The sequence below is a fragment of the Falco rusticolus genome, chromosome 15 (assembly GCF_015220075.1).
Source record: "Falco rusticolus isolate bFalRus1 chromosome 15, bFalRus1.pri, whole genome shotgun sequence".
NCBI lineage: Eukaryota > Metazoa > Chordata > Aves > Falconiformes > Falconidae > Falco > Falco rusticolus.
In genome coordinates, this window is record NC_051201.1 from 12,880,001 (window position 1) to 12,898,043 (window position 18,043).

An 18,043-nucleotide genomic window follows, 5' to 3' on the forward strand; every position below is an offset into this window, starting at 1 on the left:
TGTTTTGTTAATGCAAAACTCACCCTTGTCTTTGACTTAAGAACTGAATGACCGGCAGTGCCGCTTACCTGTATGGTGTGAATCAGGGCTGAATCTGATCCAGATTCTGAGATATGGTCTGTGTTTTCTGCCAGGCTGGTTTTAGTAAGTGGGCTTTTTATCTGGGAAACGGTAGTGCGTCAGAAGCGCTGAGAGCATGAGGACTCTCTTCCCCTTTTACAAACAGGTAAAACTGAGTTTAAATATGCTGTCTGCAACAAAAGTGGTGGAAGGACCATAAATCGGTCTGCAAGTCATAACCGGGGCTTATTTTCCTTCTTTTTCCTCTAAGTCACAATGAATTCCTCCCGAAAGGCAGCTCACGCTTACACTCTGTCCATTTTTATGCACGCTTACTGTTTTACACATCCAACAGGGTTATGTATGCTTTTTTTAGTAATGCCTGCTGAAGCATGGAAAGGATCAACATTTCATTTTCATTACATTTCATTTATTTCTCTATTTTGGAGGAAGGGTTCCATAAAGTATAAGATAGACATAACTAAAATAAGTTTCTACCGTGGGTGAAAGGTATTGGTAGTTAATGTGACTCCTCATAAAGCAGCTGAATTGCAACTTACAATCAAAGATTTAGAAAAAATGTCTGCTCGATAATGTCTTTTGCCATAATAAAATACAGCCACACGAGGAGTAAAAGGCTAAAGGAATGGCCAGACAAAGACAGATCATCCGTTTGTGCTTCGTTTGAGAGCCCGACAAAGCTGTTACTTAAAAATACCTACGCTGGGTACAGGAACATGGAGCCTGCCATCTTACATGTATATTTAGTCTTTGGTTATATTATTTCAAACGTTACGTTGCTATAATAGCATGAAATAGATACCCCTACGTGATACAGAGATAGATGTTACATCATTGCTGCTATAATGCTCTGCTGCAAAAGGACTTCTTAAAGGATTTCTAATGATAATGAAAATATTCTGATACAGCATTAAGGATTTTGCTACTGAAATGTGTTTAATGTAAATATGCTGTCAGATACCCTTCAAGTAATTGACAAGAGCAGATGATTAGCAGTGTTCTCAATAGTGTTTTTGCATAATCTTACATTTTGACAGAACTCTTCAGCAGCTTTTTATTGTCAGTGCTCTGCAATCAGTAATACTTTTTCCTTGACATTTACTTTGTCATTATAAATCTTGTAAGTGGTCATTTAACTTGTTCAGTATGCATGTAAGAATATCATTACTAACATGTTTGAAAAAATGTCTTCCTGTTGAGGAACTATTGTGAAAGTAAACTTAAAAAAACCCTAAATGAAGTGGGTTGATGAGTGACTTTATTAAATAAATACCTGTCTGTGATCATCTTCTTGCACATATCAAGGATGATTTTAAAATCACTTTCTTATTGAACATTTGCATATAAGTCATCAAATTCAACCTGGTGGTTGGATTTTTTAAATTTTTATTTTTTTAATTTAATGCTGTTGTTCAGGTATGACCATTTACATCTATTCTGAACAAAATTAAGCTCTTATGATCCATAAGCATTCATAATTACATGCTGCATGTAACGTTAATAGTCAATATAATAAACCTTCATCTTTATTGAAGCATCTCTTGTTTCTACAGCAGTTCTTTAATCTATCTCAATAGATTTCTAGTGTACAGCTCATATAGATTTGGTCAGTGACAAGGGTTAGAGTAGTCTTGTAGAACATTTACTTGTAGCTGTGAAAAGCCCACATTCATCAGAGGATTAGGTCGATCAGATTGTACCAGGATCAATGGAAGGACTGTGTGATCCCTCTTAGGCTGTAATGTGTTCACCTTCTTTGGAGAGAATTCACATACACACACATTTCTCTGTCTTAAAGCCATTTATCTCAGAATGTCAAATTGCAATAATTAACCATTATTGATCTTAAATTCAATTAACTTCATTAGCACAGGTCATGATGAGGGTGCTTGTAAGGGAAAGGCTCTTGACAAGTGTCTTTTCTTATATGACATTGAATGTTCACAATTGTGGCTATGAACTATTCATATTGTGCCACAGGAACATCTTTTTAAAATGACAAGAGTTTGGTTGGTGGCTCTGAAGCGACATTTTAATCCTCTCCCCCTCATCTTCTAGTTCTCAGGGTTTTCCAGCAAATTTTCTATTCAGGAATCAGTGAACCATTTGTTTTCCAGCACATTATCTTAGTGTGGTATTACAGCAAACCCCACCTATTCAAATCCCCTTCAGTTCAATAGCTGGTGCTAGATAGAGACTCATTTACAAAAGCGTATATTAGTATAGTTAGCAAATGAGTGAAATGAATATTCAATGCTTCTTTTTGCTATACATACAAAACAAGCTGAGGCCATCTCGTAGAGGTAATCCTTAGAATCTCTGCTTTCTCCAAGTCCTAAGATTCATATTGCAGTCAATAGTTGTTTTTTCTTTAATGAGGGCTGAATAAAAACTGTGAAAGGAGACAAAGCTTTGTTGGCCCACAGTGAACTTCTTTTCTTCATGGAGAAACTTCATTACAAGTTCACAGTAGCTGAAATTGTGATTGAAATCGTTTGGATTTCTACTATACCATTCATACAGTTGTATGGCGTTTATTGTAAGGAGGCACTGCAACCCAAATAGCTATTGAAACTACTGTATAAAGGGCTTCAATAGGAATTTCAAGTTTGCAAGAAAGATGGAGGATCAGGTTGAAGGTCTCTTGGTGCATTTTGAATGTCTTATGTAGTCATGATCATTTATAAATAAATCTCCAAATAGAATGACTCACTGTAATACATTAAAGCATTTTAGGTGAAAACTTGATTTTGAAAAACTTGACAACGAAGGCAGCAGCTCGAGAGATGTGTTTGGTATTGGTATAGTTAAACCCAAAGTCAGTGTTTTGGTTACTGTTATCCTTGTAAGATGCGGACAGATTAGGAGCAACCAAAGATCTGGGAATATTACAGAAAGTAAGATGTTAGATTTTTTTTTTTTCCCCTTAGTGTAAAAAAATGCTAAACCATAATCAGAAAACTCTGAGAAATGTGGATAAAGAGAAATGACAACATCAGTTTTGTTCAGAAACAGATTTCTGTGACAATTAAATGGTCATTTTGTCACTACATTTGCTATTTCCACTCCACTATACAAAGCGTTTACTGAAAAGAGGCAGGGCAGAAGCAGAATGGGTTGATTACTGCATCTGAAGAAACTAAAGTTCCCTCACAACATCTGTTTGCTCAGTGAAGGATTATAATAATTAAGAGCTATTAGAGCCATATTGAGAACTTTTATGCTCATGCCTGCTTATCCTGGAGTTGGCTGTGAATCTTGTATTAGTTTGTTGAATGCCCTGTGTGCTTTTCAGTGATTAAAAGATGCCACCCAAATGCTGATATCAAGCAGAGATTGTGTCACTGGGTGTTTTAGTACCAGTGCATACAGAGAGTTTGGCTTTGTCTTACCAGGATGTTGACAGTGACTTTTATTTGGAAAAAAACCCCACACAAAACCCAGCAACAACAAATATTTTTATTCTTTGAGGATTCTGGTAAATATTTGTGTCCATTTGAGGAAATGGTAATTCTGTGCTTAGAAAAATTCTAGAGGCCAAAAAACAATTTACCCCCCAAATCAAACTTAGAGTCAAAGCATAACGTGAAGCTGTTTTTTCTGCTTATGAACATTTATTTCCTGCTGTAGTATGTGCTTGCATGGAGTGGGAAACTCTAACAAGTCTGTAGTACTTCACACCAAGCTACTGTCTTGGAAACCAACAGAAAACCACTTTTGTCTTACTTAGAGTGGATCACATTTATTCCTGATGAATAATTTATAAAGCAAATGTAGGTCATTTTTTCCTGTTACTAATGCACATACTAATTGTATTTGTTAAGTTTATGTGGAAGTTTTCAGACTGTGGGGCTGCTTGTGAACTGTTTGCTTCAAAAGTTTGTGCCTGGCTGTTAAATCCGTGGTGGCGTTTCCCCTGTGTGGCTGGTCCGCTGACCCTTAGCCTGCCGGCTGGTAGTGGGGAGCTTCGTGCTCCTTTGAATGATGTTCATTGGTAACCCTGGTGTACTTGAAGGAGGCGCATCCTTTCCCCAGAAACGTGGAGGGGTGGGGAGGGAAGGAAGAGGAAGGTACTACATGAGTGTTGATGAAACGGGAACACCAAGACCCGGACCTGACTCAAACCAAGCAGCAGCTGAGAATTCCCAATGGGTGCGCACGGTCCCGGTTACTCATTTGCCTACTTCATCTAGTCCTGATGGTGCTTGTGAAAGGTTGTTTATGTGGTGACAGGGAAGTCCAAGTCGGGGGGGTTTCTCCTCCTTTTTCAGCAGGATCAGCCAGAAATTCCAGGATTATGCTCATAGGGACTGTTAAAAGAGTGCAAAGGGGGAAGGAGATACCCTCCCACTCCAGTGCTGTGACCCTGCATTGCTGCTGGCAGTCAGCTGTGGGCACAGACCACGGGACGTGAGCTGTTACCCAGCATCTCTGCAGCTGTGGTACTTTCGGGAGTCAGTTTTGTTGTGTATGTGTGACTGCAAATGTTGGACAAAACCCATAAAAATTTGGTTTTCCTGACCAGGCATGGTCTCAGAACTGTTACTCCTGTGAAATTTCTCATAAGCATGTTGTTCACTTCTGACTGTACAAAAACAACATCTGAAGGCAAGTTTTACATGAGGAAGCCTCTTTAAAAATCTATATGGTTTTGTTCATTGTACATGGGAGCAACTTGGACCTTGGGTCCCAATTAAAGTTTTTAATCTTCAGATCTCTTCTTGTCAAAAACTTGTAGAAGGTGGCAGATGAACTCTTAGAGACAGATCTCAGAACGATCCTTGCACACCCCTTCCCATAGAGGAGCACACTGCAGTGTGATGGGATCGTGTGCTCTTCTCCAGATCACAAAAAAAGTGGTGTTATGTTTCATGGGTGGATGCTTTGATCAGATTTTAGAAAATCTCTGCTCAGCTGGTAGAATTCAGGGAGTTTAGGCACTGGGCAGAAACAAAGGCAGATCGCAGCCTTGGAGGAGAGAAGCATGATACATCACGTTGCATCTCCAGAGCGGTGGTAGAGCAGGCGTTTGCAGCATACATGGAGCCCTGCTCTGTGTTGGGAGCAGAAGGTTCTTTGGAGGGGAGTTGTGACAATGCTGCTTCTTATTTCAGAAACCTTTCCTATTTTCCCCATTGTGAAAAGAAGTTTGCTGGCGTTCTGCAGATTCAGCATTTATTGGGTCCTAGCAGCTTGGCTTGGAGAGGAGAATTGTAACCACAGGCTCTGGGTTGTGCACAGTACATGCACCTGTAGGTATTTCACTGGCTATTTTTTCGTTATTAATTATTAATTGTTCAAGCTGTAAACTGGCAGTTATTTTCAATTATACACATGTATTGTACTCACATAAACACACTGGAGAAGCATAGGAAGAGAAACACAAACTTAAGCCATCTTCTTAGGTTTGTGTAAATAGCTGAATTCTATTTATTTATTTATTTATAAAAAGCCTACAGGAGTTACAGGCTCCTTGTCTTCTTGTCTGGCACTAGGCAAATAATTCTTAACTTATTTGGATTTCCAGATTTGCAGCTATAAATTCTGGGTAAGAATGTTTCTTCTACAGGGCTGCTGTGAAGAATAAACACTCATTGAATCTTTTGAACACCTCAGTAGAGTGATGCTGTCCAATAGTGCTAAGTTGTTTCTAAGCCATCATTTAATGTTATGGCATCCTGTTTTTTCAGGTGTGTATTTAATGGAGATAGTACATAAATACGAGGTTTGCATGGGAATCCCTCATTTAACAAATGTCTGAACAGTATTTGGTTTCAGAAAAATGAATGCCTCCCTTTAGCAGAACTAGTAGCAACATTTGAATGTTTTCTCTCTTCATTTGTAGTTGGCCTGTATCGTAAGTTTCACATGGCAGCGTAGAGTCTAAAATGAATAGGAGACATGAATCCTGAACCCTCCTTTAACCTACACAAAACCCCAGGGAGTTTGGAATAGAGTGCCATGAGGAAAAGGTGCCTGCTGTAGACTTGTTTTGTTCTGCTCTTAGATGGCCCACACTTTAATGACACGTAAACTCATTCCTTATCGTCTCTTCACTGTGTATTCTTGTTCATGTAATTCTCAACTCTTAACACTTATGGTTGATTTGAGCTCTCTGAAGTTGCTCCGAATGTAATGCCACTGATGCTGGATTAGAGCAGCTGGCTAGCTTCCTCTGGCCTATTTCTGAGCTCTCTGTGGCACACAGCTGCAGTATTTTCATGAAGGAACAAACACAAGTATACTTCAAAAGTTTCTAGTGCCTAATGACAGCCACCCGTTAGATTGGCATGCTGTGTCACATCCATCCACACTGATTCCCAGTAACTCAATACGAGACTCTTACTGGCATGAAAAGGCTGCAGATTTATCAACATGCAAAAAATCCAGCTAAACAAGCATTAACCATGCACATCACATCAAATTAACATGTTCAAAATTAATATTCTTGACCTTGCCAGTGGGCAGAATAATCAGTCTTGCAGTAGGATCGTACTCCGGTGTGAGGTACCAGCGACTTCAGCCGATGTGCGAGAGAAGTGCTGACCTCTCCACTTGGAAGTAACATTTCTCTCCCATAATAGACAGCCCTGCCTCTATGAAACAGAACCTTTGACCTTTCTAACAGGAATAATGTCCCTGTCAAGGTGCTGGGTAATCAGTATTGCCATGCCCGTTTAGAGACAGTGTTGTCATTTGCCACTCTTGTAAACAGGGCAGCCACTCCTACCTCCCATTGCTGTCGCCTAATGAGGAATATGCTAACATCTCTGTCAAGGAGGGAAGTCTCAAATACAATTTCAGTACATGGGAATTATCAGTCACTCTTGGTATAGAAATAGCTCATGTTGTGGGTGAAATGTTTGCCTTTCTTCCTGTAAGTGGAAGGCCTGTGGAGTGGGAGTTTTCTAACAGACTAATATAACTCTTTTATATGCCTTCATTTGCGTTAGGGCTTTGATTGACTCCTTCCACCAAGCTGGTTTTCTCTTGCCTCTGTTCATTAATTTTGTGAGCAAGGTTCTTTGGCACAGTCAAAGTGTCAGCTGGCTTTCTCTGGACTTGTGTCCAGACTGAGCCCCCTCTTATTTCCGAATGGTCCGACGGAAACTGGGATTTTTCATCGAGTACTTGAATTTTAAAGAATGTGTATTCTGTTTATTTTGTAGATGGCTGGTGTCTGCTTTAAAACAGAATGGGAACGGTGTTTAGGAAGAGGCTGTGCGCCGCCCGCAGCCCTGGCTGTGGCAGGACCAGCCCTCGCAGCACTGTGCTTTGGTGGGGGGCGCAGCGGGGGGCAGGCTGCAAGGGAGGGTTTTGCTGGCTGGGTCCTACTCGCTGCTCCACTTTATGATCTGTTCTGATGCTTTTTCCCTTTTTCTTTTTGATTGGGAATATATTCATTCCGTAAGCATTGGGAGCGTTCCTGCTCCCAATCCCTTTCTGCTGCTCTCTTCTTTTCAAGTGTAAAAAGTATACAGGCTTGGATTTTTTAAGCGTTGAGAAGTTTTTTTCCAAGGTGCACTCAAAATCAGATGGTTTGAGAAATGGCCCTTAGTATTACACGATGATTTCAAACCATGCATAAATAAATAATAAAGCTGGTTGTAATTTTTTTAAAATAAAAAGCTATTTGGTTAAAGCCAAAATATTTCCAAGAAACTGACTGGCTTTGATGAACTTCTGTAGTTAAGCATTTTTTCATGGGAGAACATTTGAATGTTTTGGTACTTTTTCAAGCAAAGAGCTTATATACTCGTTTAAATATGCCCCAGTAAGCTAATTAAAATAAATGAAAAAGTCTTTGTGAAAAATCATAATTAAAATAAGACATTTCAGAAGTATCAAAATGAAATATTTGGATAGATCCAAGCTAAAATACATCATCTCAGATGCATTTTTCAGGAAATAAGGGAAGAATATTGGAGAATAGCAGAATATGCCTTTAATGCTATGGTTTTGTATTTCCAAACAAACTCAAGTAGGTGTGTGTCCGTGTTACTGGGTGGATGTTGCCATGGAAGGGATGAAACCCATGCGATGTTTTTTCTCTTGTTGCTGGAGTTCCTCTGGCAGTTGGGGTGCGAGCTGGTAGTTGTGCTGGTGGGCATCTCAGGACGTGGCTGTTTGGACCAGGACATCACTGGGGTAACGGCTGTTCTGGCTGCAAAGGGACTTCCCTCTACTGGCAGAAACTTGGTGGACTGGTGATATTTCTCAGCTCTTGTATAGTAGATCTCTGACATCTGCGTGGAGCCAGGTATATGAGTTTATTAGTGTGTATATACTATGTAGATCATTTTGGGCAGTGATGGATCACAGTGTATTTCCACTGGCAAAGAAATGATCCGTAGCTCAGTTATGAAGGAAATTCCCTCTTGTGTGGAAATAAATTGCGTTATACCACAGCTCACTGTTATGTATTAGTATCAAATGCGTTAATTTCATTATTACCTAGCCAGTTTAGTTAATAATTATAACAGATATTAATGAGGGAACTGCCTGTTCTCGACTTCTCTCTGGCAGCACCTGCAGTAGGTTTCTGAACCCCTTTGATATCCTCATCTTCTCTAGAAACTGAGGGCCACACCAGGGAACCGCTTCCCATTTTTTTGTCAAATGTTACGCCACACTGACACCATTGCTCAGGCAGGCAATTTCCTGGGAGTTATGGTGCCCTGTAAGATGTAAACTAAAAACTTTTTTGAGAATCGTATTTTTTTTTCTTCTTTTACTCTGGAAAAACAAAATCTTGGGACCACCTAATTTCTTTCATTTCCATTCTTATTAACTTTTCTGTCGTTAGAATTGCCTTTAAAGTTGGGTTTTTTTTTCCCCTCAGACTTTGCTGTTGAGATATTGTAGAACAGTTTTACAGGTGCCCTGCTGTTTCAAACATTTATTCTACACTTGAAAAACATCAAACCAAGAGTCTTTTTTTTTTTTTTTTAATAAGAAGGTAACAGCTGAGTAACGATGGGCAGGAGACAGTGCCTCTTAAAGACATTATCTCCACCAGGCAATGGGTCTCAGTGAAAAGATTTTATACCATCTCCTCCTGGTTTTATTCTCTGCTTTCATAGTCTCTTTGATCTTCCTGCAGGTACTTAACCAAACAAATTTCTCTGCTGTGGACCTCCTCGTCCTTCTTTCTGTTGCAGCAAAGCTGTTGCCTTCACCTGTACTCAGACAGAATATAGATCGTCTCACTCCCCTGAGCAAGATCTGGTGGGGCAGGGATGGATCAGAGATTCCCTTGGTTGCAGATGGGCTCCTTTCCATGAGTACCTGCACGGAATCCCATACTCCCTGCTAGCGTGGGACTGAAGGCTGGCTTTAATCCTCTTTCCTCTTCTGTCCCGCATGCTGGTAACAATTCAGTTGGGTTTTCTGGGACGAAACATGTCAGTCACTTTAAAGCTACCAGTAGTCGTATTGCAAAACCTTTGAGTATGCCCCAAGTCTGCCATTGCAGGTTGGTCCAGGACTTGTTGGGTTGCCTTACATTGCCCTGAAGGCAAATGATTAGGTTATGGGCCCTTGGGATAAGGAATTAGAAGCTGCTGGCATAAACTCCAGTTTAGGAAGGTGTTGTAAGTCTTAGGCTATTTGCTAGAGCATCCTTATCTCTTGCATAAGTACTTGGTTGAAGAAGTTGGGGGTGTTGTCACCTTTCATCCCTCCTCTCCTTTGTGCAGGGGAAAGAGCAGAAGGGGTTGTTCAAACTGTCAGTTTATTGAAGTTGCAGTTGCTGGGTTAAATTCCATACTGTCCTTTCATTTCCTACATTTCTGGATAAAAGACTGATGTCACAAGTTGGCTTTGCAACTTGAGCTTAGGAAGGAGAACAGCCATAGAGGAGGCAGCTCCTGGTTAACACGCAAATATGCTTGATAGTTGGTGAAAAGGGCAAAGAAAGCATGAAAGGTAAATAGATTTACATTTAGATGAGCTGCGTGCTGGAGGTTTTCCCTAATGTAAAAGTCACTCTCTAAAAAACCTGTGAATGTGACAATGCAAGTGTTTCAGTCCAAACAAAATTCTTAAGATGTCAGCAGTAAGAGAATAAAAATGTAAAGGAAAACACACTAATTAGGGACTTGATTCTGTGACCCCTGTTTGTGTTGGTGAGCATCGGTCCCCAGGAGGACTTTCTCTGTCGTGCGGGGATGGAGCCCAGGGCTCTGGTATGCGATGTGTTGGTGGGAATGGGTGGTACATGCTTGCACTAGCACTCTGGACATAAAGAGCAAAAGACAGGTGCAGTTACAGAGTGCTTTGGTGTGCCATCTCAGCTCACAGGTGTGAATGAGATCTTTATAATGCAGGCAGGGTGACAATGACCTTGGATTTTCCATACTTTCTAAAAAGGGACTTAATCTTCAGTTTGGCAACAGATGCAAGGGAATGGGAGTTATGAAAGAAAAACTCTTTTCACAAGGAGGAAAAGAACAAGGGTACATTTACTTCCAGGTCAGAGGTTTCATGCTGTTGTGCCTTCCTTCCATCCTTATTCATATCACTAGGATATGGTATGGTTGAGAGAGACGTAGGTGATAGCCAGTTGTTTACCCACTATCAGTAGTTAAAATTTTTCGGCTTTAGAGAGTAATTGGAACTGCTTTAGTCTCCTTTGCTAAAGTTTTTGGTAGAGTTTAGAAACATGATGGAAATAGTAATTAAGATGAAAAACGATCTGTATGATCCATAGGGAAATGAAGGGATTGAATGAAATTTCATGAAAGAAATTGCATGCAACTATTCTTTGTAGAGGTTTTGTTGCAAGTGTTTGCAGGGTAGGTGCTGAGCCTTGCTACAAATTGCCGACATGACTGTAGTATGCATAAAATAATTATATTTTTGAAGTATTTTGAAAAAGCATAAAATAGAGCAAAACAGCACAGCCCTGTTTCATTGCATGTACTTATTGTTAAAGTCTGATCTTTGTATCAGCATCTTTGAAACATCTTATAATAAAGTTTTTAACATCTTTCTTTCAAACCACATTCTCCTGAGGGTTAAAAATAGGACCATTGCTGTGTGAATTTTCTGCCTTGAAATTATCTGAGCTGAAATATGTAATCACTATTATGTGTTGCTCTTATGTGATATGTTTGTGCTTTCAAAGGTTTAACTTGTATTCTGAAGATCAGGTTATAACTTTACATGCTTGGAGGAAGATTCACTGCCATTCATCCATGTGAAAGAACAGTAGTGAATATTTTGTGTTACCTAACTGAATGAAGAAATACTCCATGTGAAACTAAAAGCCTGATTTCATTGTTACTTTAACGGTTGTTTTGTCTCTTGTGGTTTTCTGATAACATTTGAACATATTTTCCCTGAAAGAAGTTTGCAAGGTTCAATACTGTATATGTGATACCTACTATACTGTTCTACATTTTTCACTCTATTGGTTAAAGTAGGTCTTTCTGGGGTGTAAACTGGTATCTTCTCTGCACTATTGCCTGAATAAATGAGCTCTAGATTATTCAACGTGTTTAAGATATAGATGCCCACACATTCCATATGTGTTGCAGAGAAGGTCAAAAGTCAAGAGTCTTCAACCGTAATCTACTGGAAATGCATTTTTTTTCAAGTTTATAGTTGTATCTGTGAGAGATTGCAAGTAAAATTTAAGTTCCACGTAATACAGAACAGTCGCGTTCTATTTTTGCTTTCTTGCTTAGCTGTAAATTAATGCATTATATAGAAATAGATAATTTTGACCAGTTAATGATCCTTCTCTTAATGTTTCCGTAGTTCTCTTGCCTGAAGGAAAAGCTTAGGCAGACTCAATATATGTAGAATATGTGCACGGAAGCACCATGGAAAAAAAAATATGTTTACTGTCAGTCCCCAACTATGCTATTCAAGGAGAGTATCTCAGACTTACATCACCAGTTGCGTTACTTGAGGGGGGAAAAAAGACAGGATCCCTGTTGGGTGTCCGTGTAGCTTATGCTGAGTAAATATTGACAAAGTAGTCTAAAGAGCAAACACTTTGACATTTGTAAGGTCCACTGGAAGGTCTTGTATATATTTATACAGCAAGAATGAGTACAGCATACCAATTTTCCTGAACTAGCTCCTGACATAATTCTGCATGGGCTTTTTTGTTGGGAAAGGTATGTTTAAATGTGAACGGGTCATTTGTTACACCCACAATGAATATCCTCAAATTGCTCTTAGTGAGTTTTTTGAAAAGGTTGCATCACCTGCTTTTACTATCTCCTCCTCTAAAATACGATACTGTTAATAATGATAATTAAAAAAAAAGCCCACCTCTTTTTTTACTATTGTAACTGGGGATTTTTTTACTTTGTAGAAATTTTTGATGTTTGTACTCTATATTTATTAAAGATTGAGTCTCAAAACTGTAATGAGCAAAAAATGCGTGCTTAATTTAAATTGTGAATCTGTCTGTTAAGAAATGCATTAGGGGTAGGAGAAGCATAAGACATATTAATTGACAGACAGGAACTGCTGTCTCTGAGGTTGATACAAGTAATTTATTACTTTAGAAATGAATGCCACCTCCAGAATGTGCTTCATTAATTTCAAATTTAGTTTTAATTTCAAGCTGTTGCCCCTTGAGAAGAATAAGGTGGCAAATTATGTTTGAAGAGCAGATTTTTTTCTTGCTCTGAAGAAACACTAAATTTTAACTGTTTAATTTTACAAATAAGTACACTTCTTTGGCTAAAACACTTAACCAGAAGTGTGCTCAGAGGAAACTAACTTATATTTTCTTCTCTTCACAATAGCCTATGTTTCAGATGAACTAAAAGCAGCAGCACTGGTGGAAGAAGATGTGGAACCTGATGAAAATGCAGTTGATGGGGAGCCTTCGGCAAAATATGCATGTCCAGAAAAAGACTTCAGTAAGAACTGCCAAAGCTACCAAAACTCTCCAGCAGCTGAATTTTCCAGCCATGAAATGGACAGTGAGTCACATATCAGTGAGACAAGTGACCGCATGGCAGACTTTGAGAGCAGCTCTATTAAAAATGAGGAAGAAAGCAAGGAGGTTTCGATACCGCTGGAAGACTCTACTGTATCTGATAGTTTAGAACAAATGAAAGCCGTATATAATAACTTCCTCTCCAATTCCTACTGGTCCAATCTCAATTTGAACCTTCACCAGCCGATTTCGGAAAAAAACAATGGTAGCAGCAGCAGCAGTAGCAGCAGCAGTAGCAGTTGTGGAAGTGGCAGCTTTGACTGGCACCAGACTGCTATGGCTAAAACACTGCAGCAGGTTTCTCAGAGCAGAATTCTTCCTGAACCGAGTCTTTTTAGCACAGTTCAATTGTACAGACAAAGCAGTAAGCTTTATGGCTCTATATTTACCGGAGCCAGTAAATTCCGCTGTAAAGACTGCAGTGCTGCCTATGATACTTTAGTAGAATTAACAGTGCACATGAATGAAACAGGACATTATCGAGATGACAACCATGAAACTGATAACAATAACCCCAAAAGATGGTCCAAACCTCGTAAACGTTCTTTGCTTGAAATGGAAGGGAAAGAAGATGCCCAGAAAGTATTAAAGTGTATGTACTGTGGTCATTCATTTGAATCTCTTCAAGATTTGAGTGTTCATATGATCAAAACAAAACACTACCAAAAAGTGCCTCTGAAGGAACCTGTTACACCTGTAGCAGCAAAAATTATCCCAGCTACTAGAAAGAAACCATCACTGGAGCTTGAACTTCCCAGTTCTCCAGACTCCACAGGTGGGACACCAAAAGCAACAATCTCGGATACCAACGATGCACTTCAAAAGAATTCTAATCCTTACATTACACCAAATAATCGCTACGGTCACCAGAATGGGGCCAGCTATGCCTGGCACTTTGAGGCAAGGAAATCTCAAATTCTGAAGTGCATGGAGTGCGGCAGTTCGCATGACACTCTGCAGGAGCTCACGGCTCACATGATGGTGACAGGACATTTTATTAAAGTCACTAACTCTGCCATGAAAAAAGGAAAGCCTATTATAGAAGCCCCATCGACACCAACGATAACGTCCTTAGTAGATGAGAAAGTCCAGTCTGTGCCACTAGCTGCCACCACTTTTACATCTCCTTCCAATACACCCTCTAGTGTTTCCCCTAAATTAAATGTTGAAATAAAAAAAGAAGTAGATAAAGAAAGAGGCATTGCTGATGAGAAAATGAAGGACAAAGAGAAGTCAAGTGAGGATGAGGAGAAATATGATATCTCCTCAAAATACCATTACTTGACTGAAAATGACCTAGAAGAAAGCCCTAAGGGGGGATTAGATATATTGAAGTCTTTAGAAAACACAGTTACATCAGCTATAAACAAAGCCCAGAATGGCACGCCAAGCTGGGGTGGCTACCCCAGCATCCATGCTGCCTATCAGCTGCCTAATATGATGAAGCTATCGTTGGGTTCATCTGGGAAGAGTACGCCATTAAAACCTATGTTTGGAAGCAATGAACTAGTATCACCAACTAAAAACCAGCCCTTGGTGTCTCCACCAAGCAGTCAGACCTCGCCGGTGCCAAAAACAAACTTTCACGCCATGGAAGAGTTGGTAAAGAAAGTCACCGAGAAGGTGGCTAAAGTGGAGGAGAAAATGAAAGAGCCTGAGGGAAAGCTTTCTCCAATGAAGCGTGCGACGCCTTCTCCGTGCAGCAGTGAAGTCAGCGAACCGCTTAAGATGGAGTCCTCCAATGATGGTGGCTTTAAAAGCCAGCAGAACAGCCCAGTTCCTCAGAGAGATGGTTGCAAGGACAGTCCAACTGTAGAACCTGTGGAAAACGGGAAAGAACCCATTAAGTCCATTGTAAGTTCCTTAAGTAGCAGCACAGCTATCATTACTGATCACCCTCCCGAACAGCCATTTGTAAACCCATTAAGCGCACTGCAGTCTGTCATGAATATTCACCTTGGGAAGGCAGCAAAGCCATCTTTGCCTGCCTTAGATCCAATGAGCATGCTTTTTAAAATGAGCAACAGTTTGGCGGAGAAGGCTGCAGTGGCCACCCCACCTCTACAGTCCAAAAAAACAGACCACTTAGACCGTTATTTTTATCATGTCAACAATGACCAACCCATAGATTTGACGAAAGGCAAGAGTGACAAAAGCTGCTCTTTGGGTTCAGCGCTTTTGTCATCCACATCGACATCTTCTGCATCTTCTTCATCTACAGTGACAACAGCAAAGACATCTGCAGTCGTGTCATTCATGTCAAACTCGCCGCTACGCGAGAATGCCTTGTCAGATATATCTGATATGCTGAAGAACCTGACAGAAAGTCACACATCAAAATCTTCCACACCTTCCAGCATATCTGAGAAATCTGACATTGATGGTACCACAATAGAGGAACCAGAAGAGAGTACACCAGCTCAGAAAAGGAAGGGACGTCAGTCTAACTGGAACCCTCAGCACTTGCTCATATTGCAGGCCCAGTTTGCAGCTAGTTTACGGCAGACTTCAGAGGGGAAATACATCATGTCAGACTTGAGCCCTCAAGAAAGAATGCACATTTCCAGGTTTACGGGACTTTCGATGACCACAATTAGCCACTGGCTAGCCAATGTGAAATACCAGCTCCGAAGGACGGGGGGAACTAAGTTCCTTAAAAATTTGGACACTGGGCACCCAGTGTTCTTTTGTAATGACTGTGCTTCACAGATCAGAACTCCTTCAACTTATATCAGTCATCTTGAATCGCATCTGGGTTTCAGGTTAAGAGACTTGTCCAAACTGTCCAGTGAACAGATTAACAATCAGATAGCACAAGCAAAGTCACCGTCTGAAAAGCTGGTGACGTCCTCTCCAGAGGAAGATATCGGAACTTCTTATCAGTGCAAACTTTGTAACAGGACTTTTGCAAGCAAGCATGCCGTTAAACTTCATCTTAGTAAAACACATGGAAAGTCACCAGAGGATCATCTTCTGTATGTTTCAGAGTTAGAGAAGCAGTAGCATTTGCTTTTGATTAAAATAACTGTAATTTGCTTTGAGGAAAACTGTCAAAGACGCCTTAAAGCTACTGTTTAGTTCTTGGCACATGTTCTTATTTTAACTCCACAGTCACTCTGGGCTGAACTGTTTTGTATAACTGTACAGTGTTTAAATAGAGGTGCATAATCAGCTGTTGTTACTGGTAAAATATGAAGGTTAAAATGCAGTGGTAAGTGTTTGGAACTTTGTGTAAATTGGATTTAGTTGCTGTGCATCCCTCTGATGCATCAAGCTGCATGCATTAACAGACAGTTTAATTAAGCATTTATAACTAATTCTGGTGCACTTTTTTCATGTGACCTAAGTGTGCTGGTATTTCTCACCCTATAATCTTTAGCCCTCTGAGTACTTTGAAGCACTTTTGCATTAATTTGGTAAAAATGTATGGATATGGTTTTTTTAAACCCTTAGCAGCTTAGTTCCGATTACTAATATGAACCTCCATTTATGCAGAGGTGTCTCACACCTTGAAATTTAAAAATATAATTTTCACATTGAAACATAGATGTATATAGTGTATAGATTTCAAAATCTCTTATGGAAAATGTGATTGTGGTTAATGCCATTTTCTTTTTCTTCAGCATTTTTAGCAGCAGTGGGTTTTGTACCTGATAAGCCCCAGGTATAAACTGTACCTATGTATAGTGTATATTTCATTTTTTAGATCTAACAGTTTTTCTTTTAACATCCAAACATTGTAAATTATATGATGAAAGATACCACAGATAGCATTTATAAAATATTCAGAAACATTATTCTTAAAGCAAAGTATGTTTTGTTTTGTTTTGCTATACAGTACATCTATATTAATAGAGGTTCATGTTTAAATTATACATATTTATTAGTGTTGCTATCATTTGTTTATTTTTGGTTTTGTTTTTTTTAACCATCTGAAGAAACAGAAGCCACGGACTGCATTCCTGGCATGCATCCTAACTGTTTTGCACAACATGACTTTTAAAGGTATTTATTAGTAAAAAAAAAAAAAAAAAAAAAAAAAAAAAAAAAAAAAAAAAAGACAAAAAATAATTCAAAATAAACTCAGTGCTCAAAGGGTTAAATCTATTTGAAAAACTTGTACTGTATTTCCTAAACATTGATAAAGCCTTTAAAATGTTTGTACTGTAATACTTTGCTTAAAAAGTTATGAGGCATTCTGTGATATAACCTCTTTTACTTATTTATAAGCACTCTTGGTTGTTATTTCCTATTGTAGAATGCCTTTTTATTTCAATTGGTAACTTTCTGTTTTGTTCTGCCTAATTATTCTCCCAAGATTCCATACTGCAGCTTTATCTTTAGGCATATGAAAGGTAACCCGTGGTTACCAGCACACTAAGTGATTCTGTTCGTCTCCATTTTTGGCAGTTAATTTGCAGAAGTAACTGACAGCTGACACCATATGAGAATCTATGTATAAAATATTGGCATGTAAACAGCACAGACACTGTAATGCACTCTGTGCCCTGTTTTGTTGTTGACAATGAAGCACCATTATATGACTCTTCATATAACCTTTTTTTCTACAGCAGCATTAAAATTGTCTTTTTGCTATAATTTTGTGTTGCGTTCACAATTATGTCTGAAATGTGCTACGACTAACGAGCACATTAAAATTAAATTGTATGCTATCTGTTTATGACTGAAGCTTGAGTAGGTTTCTTCATCTGCCAGGTGCTGGCAGTCAAAAGCTGCACATAAATCACTGGAGTTTTAGTGAACTTTAGCATTTAAAGAGCAGGGTAGCACTTATTCAAAGGCTGCATTAACAGATTTTTTTTCCCCCAGCAAAGATAAATGAGTATTATAACTCCTTTTTGAACATCAGGTAAGGGTGACTGTGAAGACGGGGTTTATAAGCAACGTGTAGTAAAGCAAATAGGTGTTTTGCTGTGCTGTGTATTCAGACCCAGCCAGGCACCGCTACCAGCACGCGTTCCCCCTGAGTATATTGAG

The 18,043-nt window shown here is 39.4% G+C and overlaps 1 protein-coding gene across 2 annotated transcripts in view; it reads left to right on the forward strand.

The window, feature by feature from the left end:
• The window catches only part of TSHZ3 (teashirt zinc finger homeobox 3), a 65,563-nt gene extending 47,919 nt beyond the window's left edge, over nt 1–17,644 (forward strand). For both annotated transcript variants that reach the window (XM_037409336.1, XM_037409337.1), the window contains one exon: nt 12,849–17,644. In XM_037409336.1, coding sequence (XP_037265233.1) covers nt 12,849–16,048 — 3,200 coding nt within the window. In that variant the 3' untranslated portion in view covers nt 16,049–17,644. The remainder of the gene's footprint in view (nt 1–12,848) is intronic.
• The last annotated feature ends 399 nt before the right edge of the window (nt 17,645–18,043 follow it).